The sequence below is a fragment of the Coloeus monedula genome (genome assembly GCF_965178545.1).
Source record: "Coloeus monedula genome assembly, chromosome: 17".
Lineage (NCBI taxonomy): Eukaryota > Metazoa > Chordata > Aves > Passeriformes > Corvidae > Coloeus > Coloeus monedula.
The window spans coordinates 13,684,649-13,694,966 of record NC_138797.1 but is presented as its reverse complement, the minus strand read 5'-3'; the positions used below and the strand labels follow the sequence as shown (position 1 = coordinate 13,694,966).

Sequence of the window (10,318 nt, the reverse complement as noted above, 5' to 3'; positions counted from 1 at the left end):
ATGTTGGTCTGCAAATGAAATGTTTTTCTGTATATTGATTTATTTTGACTGCAGTTAAGAAAAAAAAATGCAGAGACAAAGGAGTATCTGTCAGTTTCTTGTTCAGTTTCTTTATCACTGTAGCTAGAGTATAATTTTCTCTTTTTTTTTTTTTGTTCAAATCATAAGAGCAATTATGATTTTTGCAGAATAGTCCTACTTCCATTCTGTGGTTTCTGCTGTGAAACAATGCCAAATGCAGTGGTACACACAGAAAGGATAATGAAATATGTTCTTTCTGGCCAGAAAAAGGTGATGTTCAAAAATCTATCCAGGAATTGCTTTGCCTTCTCTCTTAAAGCACAAGATGATACTTTTTATTTTTGAAGGGAGCGAAAGACTTTGTTAAGAATTTATTGCCTATGTCTCATTTTGGAATTTTTTTTAGGTACAGCATTGTGGGGTTTTGTAAATTTAGACCTAAAAGCCAGAAATAATTCCTTACTGCATATCTCAAGCAGCTATAAATCTTTCAGCAATCAAATTACTATTTGTCTTCAATGAACAACTAAGAAAGCAGATGTTACTGATAAAGAATTTAATAAACAATCCTGTTATCAATGCACATCATAACAGAATCCCTTGTTCATTTTATTTATTTAGTTGGCTCTAAAACACTAAAGAGAAGCAGAAAAATGGTGATTAAATTGTACAATAATTTTAATGTGAGGGAGCCAGATTGACTGCATAGAAAATACTTCCAAAATTGATCTCTAAAGTCATTAGCATGGATATTACAGACGATATTTTCAGGAGGGTTTTTTAATGGCTGTTTCATCAGTATGAAATTCGAATGAAATGTCCTTTTTCTTTACTGTACAGTGGCAGAGTTACAACTGCGTAGTGATGGCTGGTGTCCAGGTGCACAGGCACTGTAATCCCCGGGAACACAGGGCTGGTCCAGCGGCAGCTGTACCACAGGAGGCTCAGGGACATCCCCAAAAAACACCCAACTTGCAACGTCTCCTGCTGCCCTGGGAAAGAAAACGGGATCGACCCTTTTCTTCTGACGGGGCGGGGCGGGGCGGGGCGGGGCGGGGCGGGGCGGGGGCAGGACCGGGCCTGAACCGCCCCTGACCGCCCCGCCCTGACCGTCCCTGACCGCCCCTCACCGCCCCTCACCGCTCCTGACCGCCCCTCACCGCTCCTGACCGCCCCTGACCGCCCCTGACCGCCCCTCACCGCTCCTGACCGCCCCTGACCGCCCCTCACCGCCCCGCCCCGCCCCTCACCGCCCCTCACCGCCCCGCCCCGCTCCTGACCGCCCCTGACCGCTCCTGAACCGCCCCTGACCGCCCCTGACCGCCCCGCCCCGCCCCTGACCGCTCCTGACCGCCCAGCCCCTGACTGCCCCTCACCGCCCCTGACCGCCCCGCCCCGCCCGGCCCTGACCGCCCCTGACCGCCCCTGACCGCCCCGCCCCGCTCCTGACCGCCCAGCCCCGTCCCGCCCCGCCCCGCCCGGCCCTGACCGCCCCTGACCGCCCCTGACCGCCCCGCCCCGCCCGCCCCGCCCGCCCAGGGCGCAGCCGCGGCCCCGCCTCGCGGCGCGTGCGCAGGAGGCGCGGTCCGTCGCGCGCTCGCCGCTGCGCTGCGTCGCTGGTTCCGGGCCGGAGCGGGCCCCGCACCGGTGCGTGAGGGCGGACCCCGGCCCGCACCCCCGGCCGGCCCCGCAGCAGCGCCTGAGGGGCCGCCCCGGGTGTCGTCGGCCGGGGAGAGGGAGCGCCGCGGAGCGGCGGCCTCGGGGGTGGGCAGAGGGAGCCCCGGCTGGGGCGTGCGCCGGATGGGCAGCACCCCGGGCCGGGCTCGGGTTTGGGCTTCCCGGGGCAGCCTCGGTGTCGCAGTCTTCGGGTGCCAGTGAGGGGCTTGGTGGGGGGTTGGCTCTGCCAGGGCGCGGCCCGAGAGGCATCCGCGGCAGGGTGGGCAGCCGGGAGGTGTGGGGGATCCAGCAGCAACGAGAAGTGTCTTATTTTATTTTGTTTTATTTTATTTTATTTTATTTTATTTTATTTTATTTGGTATATTTGTATATCCCAGGGGCGTGCTGGTGTGCTGGCTGCGGCCCTGGGCACGCTTGAGGGCCTTGCAGGGCTCAACCTTTTACTCATTCGCAGGGCAAGAATGAGTCTTTTCGGATCAACGTCGGGGTTTGGTACCGGAGGTACCAGCATGTTCGGCAGCACGACAGCAGATAACCACAACCCGATGAAAGTACGTGTGTCAGCCCCCTGTGCTGCTGTGTGTGTTCATGTGTCACAGCAAAACCTACTGACTCGTTCTGTAGAAGTAACAAGAGCTCTGTTCACAGTTCTAAAATGTGGCAAATTGTGTTCTGTCTTCTGTCCTTTATAGGATATTGAAGTAACATCTCCACCTGATGACAGCATATCTTGTTTAGCATTTAGTCCGCCAACACTGCCGGGTAATTTCCTCATTGCAGGATCATGGGCAAATGATGTAAGTACTCTCAGTTAGACATGCAGATGAATGAAGTGCCTAAACTGCAAAATGGGATCCTAAAAGCTTGTGCAGGGCACCTGCAAACCTAACTTGTTGAAGAAGTGCGAAGCTTATGTCTGGTACCAAGGCACTAAGTTTGACATGGTTGATAAATCACCTGCTTTGGCAGCGCTAATCCAAAAAGATTAGGTTCTTGATTAAGTTATCATATAAGTTTTTTTAGTTTGAAGTATGACATCCTAGCTGGCTCAGGCAGGGAAGGAAGACAAACGTGGGCATGTTTTCTAACTGTTGTGCTCTGCTGAGGGTTAAGGGTTCTGCAGGACAGTGTGGTGAGGACTTACAGGTTTGCAAGGTTCTCTTGAGGTGGAAATTGAAGTTGCAGGGTTGTTTTGCCTCTACAGGTAAAAGGAACATAAGCAGAAAAAATAAGGTTTCACTAGTTCCGAAAAAAACCCAAACTTTGGTGTTTCTAACCATACTTTTTGTTGGATAAAGTAAGGCCGGGGTCTTCAAGACAAGTCTTCTTAAGTTTCTGTTAATACGTTAAATCTGCACTTGCTTCTCCTGTTACAGGTGCGCTGCTGGGAAGTTCAGGATAACGGACAGACAATTCCAAAGGCTCAGCAGATGCACACAGGGCCTGTACTAGATGCCTGCTGGAGTGATGTATGTTCTTATTTAAAAACAAATGTACATTTTTTACCCAAAGTCTGAATAAATTGGTGTGTGGTTTGCAGACAGACGGGTGCCACATGTAGCTGCAGCCCATGGTTATTGTGTAGACTTAAATTGCTGTAAATGTGTACTAAGTGTGTCCTAATGGGATGGGCTGGCATGGATGTAGGAAGGCTGAAAGTGAGTTTAAAAGTTAGGAGTGTATTAAAAGCTAGATAAAAGCCAGCACTGTTTGTTCTTTTATGATATAGTCATAAATAAATTTGACTTTCTGTTTCTTCTTTGTCTTGCAATCCCTGTACAGGTTACATTGATGTTACACTGTTACTAGAAGAGAATGAGGCTTGACTGTTTTCCAGTAGAGCTGGTTAATCTCTTGGGTTTATTTTTGTTGTTTAGGATGGGAGTAAAGTATTTACTGCTTCCTGTGATAAAACTGCCAAAATGTGGGATCTCAACAGTAATCAAGCAATTCAGATTGCACAAGTAAGTAAAGCCCAAAGTACTGGTTTTTTTTTTCTTTTTCTGTGTTTATTAAAAGCTATCTTTCTAATTTTAATATTTCTGAGATAGTGAAGTGCACCTGAACAGGTGATCAAAGTAGTTTAAAAACCCTGTGCACCTGTTTCCTCTGTTTTACTTAAGGGAGCTCTTTCCACTGCTGCAGTGATCTCACTAAGTCACCCTGCTGCATTAGAGGGGAAAAAAATTTTAAGAAGTCACTCAGTTCACAAATACCAGCTTTCTGCTGCAGCAATAACAGGAATTACAGTTTACATTCTCAAATTAGAAGTTAATGTCTGTTTGTAGAATATGTAATTATGGTGACTAGCATTAATTACCAGTTATAATTTAATAAGAGAGTTAGTCTCTAACGATTGCTTTTTGCATGTGTGTTTGTCCTTTCTTTCTTCAGCATGATGCTCCTGTGAAGACTATCCATTGGATTAAAGCACCAAATTACAGCTGTGTGATGACAGGAAGCTGGGATAAAACATTGAAGGTATGATTTTTACCTGAACAAATGGACACAAAGTGTGCTAGTAATCTGAGTATAAAAATATTTATGTGAAATGAAATTATTTTATTAGGCTTTAATAATTAATGAATAGCCTCACTTCAGAGAGTTGCACTACTTGGTGCCAGTTATCTTCTCTCTCCTGTAGCAATTTTAAGTGTATCCTGAGCTCCGAGTGTAAGTTTGTTTATTTCTCTGTTCCCATCAGTTCTGGGATACCCGTTCACCAACACCTATGATGACACTGCAGCTCCCTGAAAGATGTTACTGTGCAGATGTGGTAAGTCAGGATATGTGGTAAACTGGTGCCAGCTGGGTAACTGGGAGCAGTAATAAGTTTTGGGGGTTTCTCTAGGACAGTACTTGAATACTGTTAGTGTTTGATCTCTGTGTGGTTGTAGTAGTAGAACACAATCTGATCTTCTTGATCAGGCCCTGGAAAATAGGGATTTTCGTCCTACAAAACACACTTAGTGTCCTTTTAACATCACAAAAATCAGCACGAGGACTGACCTTTCCTTAGTTCTGGACATGTTTGTAAACCACCACTGCACTTCACACTGGAAGAGCCAGCTGATAATTAAAAGATTTTTGGTGTGTTTAATTTCTCAGTGGCATGGCAAAACTGACTTGTGTTTGAAGATAAGTGAATAAATTAACTTTGTTCTTTATCTGCTTCCTATTTCCCTCCCTCTCTTCCATCCTGTTTTACAACCTTACCCAGGTTCATCCTATGGCAGCTGTGGCCACTGCAGAAAGGGGTTTGATAGTTTATCAGTTAGAGAACCAGCCTTCTGAATTTAGAAGAATAGAGTCTCCTCTTAAACACCAGGTAAATAATAATATTTGTGTTTATACAGATTGTTGACATTCTGGACTTGACATTTTTTTGTAAAAACATGCAGTGCTTCAACCCCAAGTTATCTTAGCATGGCAGTGACCTGGTTTGCCATTGATCTGTTGCTGATCTTCACAAGGATTTAGAAATTTAAACACTGTTGCCCAAATTCTCAACAGGATTTGACCAATCTGTTGACCTTGTTAGTGGCTTTGCTTTACCTTGCTTTGATGTCTGTGATACCAGTTTTGTGTCCCTGTGGAAAATATGTCTCTTTCTAAAATTCCTTTCTGTCTTTCTCTAATTCAGCATCGCTGTGTTGCTATTTTCAAAGACAAAGTGAACAAACCAACTGGATTTGCCCTTGGAAGTATTGAAGGGAGAGTAGCTATTCATTATATCAACCCCCCAAATCCGTAAGTATTTAATAAAACATCCTCTCTAATTGCTCAGTTCACAGTGATGAACGTAAGAAACCTTTTTTAATAAAAATTTTTATTTCCTTCCCAGTGCAAAAGATAATTTCACTTTTAAATGCCATCGCTCCAATGGAACAAACACATCAGCACCTCAGGACATCTATGCTGTGAGTTTCCAACATGTACCATCTATCATATATACACTGTACACTCCTGATATAAAGTAGGCTCTGAATTGTTTGTTCTTCTTGACCTTTTGTCTTGCCTAAAGGTATCTTAGACACGTTTGAAGACCTGTCACAGTCATAAGAGGAAAGGCAAATTTTTATACTTCCCATAAAACAAGCACTAGATCAGTGTTTCATTGAATCTTCTTGTCAACAAGTGGAGTTGACACTTGTTAATTTTGCAGATATTGAAACAATAGTTGTATAATATCATTATGCTTTGAATTACTAGGTACTAGGCAAAAAAGATGGTGCTTCTCTTGTTGCTTTGGTGACTTTTCTTTGGTTGTTTTTTGGGTCTTTTCTCCAAAAATATATCTGAAAATATTTTTAAAAATTAAGAGTTGTACTACTAATCCAGTAGAAGTTTTGTGTATTTACTCTTGCAGGCTTCAGGACATCTGCTATGAGTGTTCCTATCACCTGTTGCTGTGTGTGGTTTTTTACGTGGTGTTTTGTATGGTTCTGCAGGTCAATGGGATAGCATTCCACCCTGTCCATGGTACTCTGGCCACAGTAGGGTCTGATGGGAGATTCAGCTTTTGGGATAAAGATGCACGGACAAAGCTAAAAACCTCAGAGCAACTGGACCAGCCAATATCTGCTTGTTGTTTCAACCACAATGGCAATATATTTGCTTATGCTTCCAGCTATGATTGGTCAAAGGTAAGAAAGGTTTAGACTCAGGTTCATATTTGCAGTTAATAACTAAAACTTTTTCTTGTGGAGCTTTTTCTGTTCTTTATAAATAGTAGCTGAGTCTTTCTGATTCCTAAGAAAATTTAGAATGGCCATTTTGGCCACCTGATGAAGTTTAGCACTGAAGCTGTGAATTTGTGGTATTTCATCTTCAGCCGGACAAGATTGCTAAACAGTGCTGGTTTGCAAATGTGGATGAGCAAAATGTAAATTCCCTGATTCAGAGGCTGCTGTGGTTGCTCACACACGTTGTGCCATGGGCAGTGTCACAGAGCAGTGTGACACCCTAACAGCTTCCCACAGAGCTTGTGAAATGCACATCTCTGCTGCCTGTGCAGGAAAAAAAGCTGTGACTGACTAGAAGCACCCCCAGTGTTTGAATGCCCTGTATTACATTTTCACTGCCACTCAGTGAGGCTTTTTGATGGTGCTTAATTATGTATTTGTCTTCCAGACTTAACAATACAGATGCAGCGGATCCACAGCAAACCATAATCTGTGGAAAATTAATACTTCCTAATAGTTTAAGAAGAGAGGGCCAGCAAGCTTGAAATGTAACTAATTTTCATGGTGCTTGGAGGATAATGTTCCTTGTGGTTTTGAGTGAAATGAATGCAGAAATCACATAGATTAACTCGACTGCCTGTCATAAAGAGCAAAATTCACTGCATTGTATTCAGTCCTCTGCCCACATTAAAATATTTGTTGGTGCCAGAGCAGATGAATTCTTCAGTTCTGATGCTTGGGTAGACGGCAGTGGTATCTTTCAGATCTGTAAACCAGTATTAACTAGTAAAATCAGTAGGTGGTAAGTACTGAGTAAGTTCCTTCTCAGAACCATTTCTTGTCCATAGCGTTGGTAATTTCCAACTTGCATGTTGGGCTTCAGTAGCTTTATTAGTGTTTACTCTCCCTGATTTGGATATTTGGCTATTAATTTGGTAATATGTATGCAAATTATATGATTATGCAAAACAGCACATTTGCATCTGCAGTTGGGGAACAGAAAGCTCTGCAGTTGCCTGTAGAACTTGGGCTTCACTTTGAAAAAATGTGACCTTACGTCATTTAAAAGGTAGAAAATATAAAGTGAAGCTGGGTGGCCATTAAAGGTTTAGTTTCTTCTCTGCATAAAATGACATTTAAAAGGAATCATATTGAGTCCTTAGGCTGCATCTGTAGAGTAGAACCTAGAGATATATGGTTATTTTTTTTTCCTAAAAATATTTTGTACTTTAAAAATGGATAAAAGTCTTAAATTTTACTTTGTGTATAGTTCTTGTAATTGCTTGTTAAAGTGAGCTGTTTCTAATCCACTAGTGTGGTCCAATATCTGGTCTTAAATGCTTTCAATCTTAATAAACCAAACCAATGGAATATTTATATTCTTGCATTTTATGTAATGCTGATATTTCTTATTTGAAGAGATTAAATGTAGATTATTTTTTTCTTTAGGGTCATGAATTCTATAATCCACAAAAGAAAAACTACATTTTTCTGCGAAATGCAGCAGAGGAGCTGAAGCCCAGGAATAAGAAGTAGTGAGTCTGACTCGAGCTCCTCTGCTTGTTCTGCTCTTCTGCCATTTGTGCCCTGTTGCACCATGGTTTATTCAAGTTTGGATCACAAACTTTTAGCAGGAACTGTAAAAATTAGACTAAATGTATTCTGACTTGCTGGAGAACATTTTCCAAATTAGATACTCTGATGTGTATAAGAAAGAGAGGCTCGTATTGACATGACTTAACCACTCTCTGTTCCACAGCAATAATGAAATTGCAGCAAAAGCAACAACTGGGGTAGATATTCCTGCTTTGAAGTGCAACCATTTGTATCTATGGGTTTATTTTGTTAGTACTACATTAAAATATGTTAATGATAATAGTTCTGGAGAAGTTGTATAAATACTGTATTTTTTGTAAGTACTTGGAGAATCACCAGTAATTCTTCTCAAAGGAGGCTTGTTTTCATTATTAATAATTCAGGGTTCTTTCACTGCTTTCTGGTTTTTGAAATGGAAGCATTGTCTGCTGTATGCCAGGAAGAAATGCCTTGCAAAGAGTTTTTCCCTTCTTTTGTAGATGACTAGGAAGGTGTGTAAGGGGCCAACAGCAGTGACAGAAACTCAAGACAGAAGATGGGCCCAGTGCAAACTTTAGATTTTTCTGACACTCCTGCAGTGGACATGACTTTTGAGCAAACTGCTTTTTCTAATTCAAAGGAGAAGTTGCAATGGTGCCAAGTGGTGAAATAGCTCAGTGACACAGAGTTCAGGAGCATGAGCAAACCTTTAAAGGTTTTATTCATGACCAAACCAATGTGTGCAAAATCCCTTTGACCTAAACTGCTTTGAAGCTGACACTTTTTAGATTTAAAAGTTGAGTTTTTTACATCTCTCTTAACATGGTTTTGTCCTGTAACAGGGTGCTCACAACTGAAAAAAATACTCATTTTTGTATTAACTAGAAAGTAGTGCTGGGGAGCTTCATCCCGATCAAAAATGCTGTGAAACAAAACGAGTGGGTCTCTTTCTGACTTGAATCTACCACTGTTTACTTTTAACTAGCCAGTTGTATACATGCCAAAGTTTTCTTTTTGGAAGTGAATGCTTATTATTCCTGTCTAACTATTGTTTGTTTGATAATGAGTGAATAAAAAGGCGATGGGGGGAGCATGTGTAGAAGTACATGTCATATTGTACAAATTTGCTGTAAAACTGTTATGGTTTAATGCTGATGGTTACGGATTCATGCTACATTTCAAATAAAGTTTTTACTAAATGCTTTTTTATATTCAAAAGTTCTGTTATAATAATGTGGGCAAGGTAATGTGCTTCACTTTTAAAAGTCCTTTTACTGTAATTCAGAGACATTTAATGAAAGTCCTTTTCCTCCAGCTGCTTCAGCTGGGAATCCAATGCATTTTCCAACTGCTGTTTCACTATGAATTATTTCTGTGGGTTTGCCTCGAAGAATTGGGAGAACTGGTGTGAAAAACCTTTTGTTTTGTGAGACTGAATCCAGTTCATTGCTATTTCCGCAGCCAAATACCTGACAACGTGAGTACTAATGAATCATAGACTCTTCAAACTCTCTGCAGCCACTGTCTTTTCACTCCAGACTCTTCCCTGTGTTCATCAGTTTTTTGCTGGATGGGTATTTCTTGTTGGTATAGAGGGAAGTCCTTGAAATACACCCAACTCTCCTTGTTGAGGGATGATCTTTTTCTGTTTTATTTCTCAAGATAGTTTTTTTTTTCCTGCTACCTCTGTTTTACATAGTTTGAGCTTTCATGTTCATGCACTATTTGTTTTCTTTAAGGTAAGAAAGAGTTCCCAGCTCTTATATTGGTAGCTGGTCATTTGCTCAAACATCTCTTTGGTTTCTGTTGACTTTTTTCCCTAAGGTTGTGATTGTTATGCAGCAATCTTTGGTTGTTAGCACATTTTTCCAGACTTCCCAGTTGACTGAATGCCACCAAGCAACTGCAGGCTCAAGATGAAGTATATGTGATCACTGATGTGTGCAGAACTCCCACTGGTGTAAACAGGGAGGAATGGAATGTGTCATTGTTTCTTGCTTTAATAAATCTCATTTTGTTTAAATGCTTAACAATGTGAATGAGAGAAAATAGGTGAGTTCAGCAGGTACATTTCTCTGGGATCCCATGGAGTTGCACCTACTTGAGTGGACACTGAGGCCAGCACTGGTGAGTTGTTTCATAACACACTGTGTGTTAATATGTTGAGTACTTATTCTGCTGGACTCAATTTCTTTGTCAGTGAGGCTTCAGAATTATTTAGTCATCACTTGCTACTTGTTCAGACTAATTTTAGAAGAACATAGTTTCCATTATGTTGCCGTGCCCATTAGATGTGTTCAGCTGGGAGGAGAGTCAGGCTTTGAACTGAATTGTTTTCCATTACCCAAGTTAAGAGAACA

At 42.1% G+C, this 10,318-nt stretch overlaps 1 protein-coding gene across 1 annotated transcript; it reads left to right on the top strand.

Annotated features, from left to right (window-relative positions):
• Positions 1-1,600: 1,600 nt before the first annotated feature.
• On the top strand, positions 1,601-9,169 carry RAE1 (ribonucleic acid export 1). Its single transcript, XM_082292907.1, has 12 exons — positions 1,601-1,668; positions 2,153-2,249; positions 2,391-2,495; positions 3,075-3,167; positions 3,576-3,662; positions 4,093-4,179; positions 4,403-4,474; positions 4,919-5,026; positions 5,342-5,448; positions 5,543-5,618; positions 6,150-6,344; positions 7,833-9,169. The coding sequence occupies exons 2-12, from the start codon at positions 2,160-2,162 to the stop codon at positions 7,917-7,919; spliced, it is 1,107 nt and encodes a 368-aa protein (XP_082149033.1). The 5' UTR covers positions 1,601-1,668; positions 2,153-2,159; the 3' UTR covers positions 7,920-9,169.
• Positions 9,170-10,318: the final 1,149 nt, after the last annotated feature.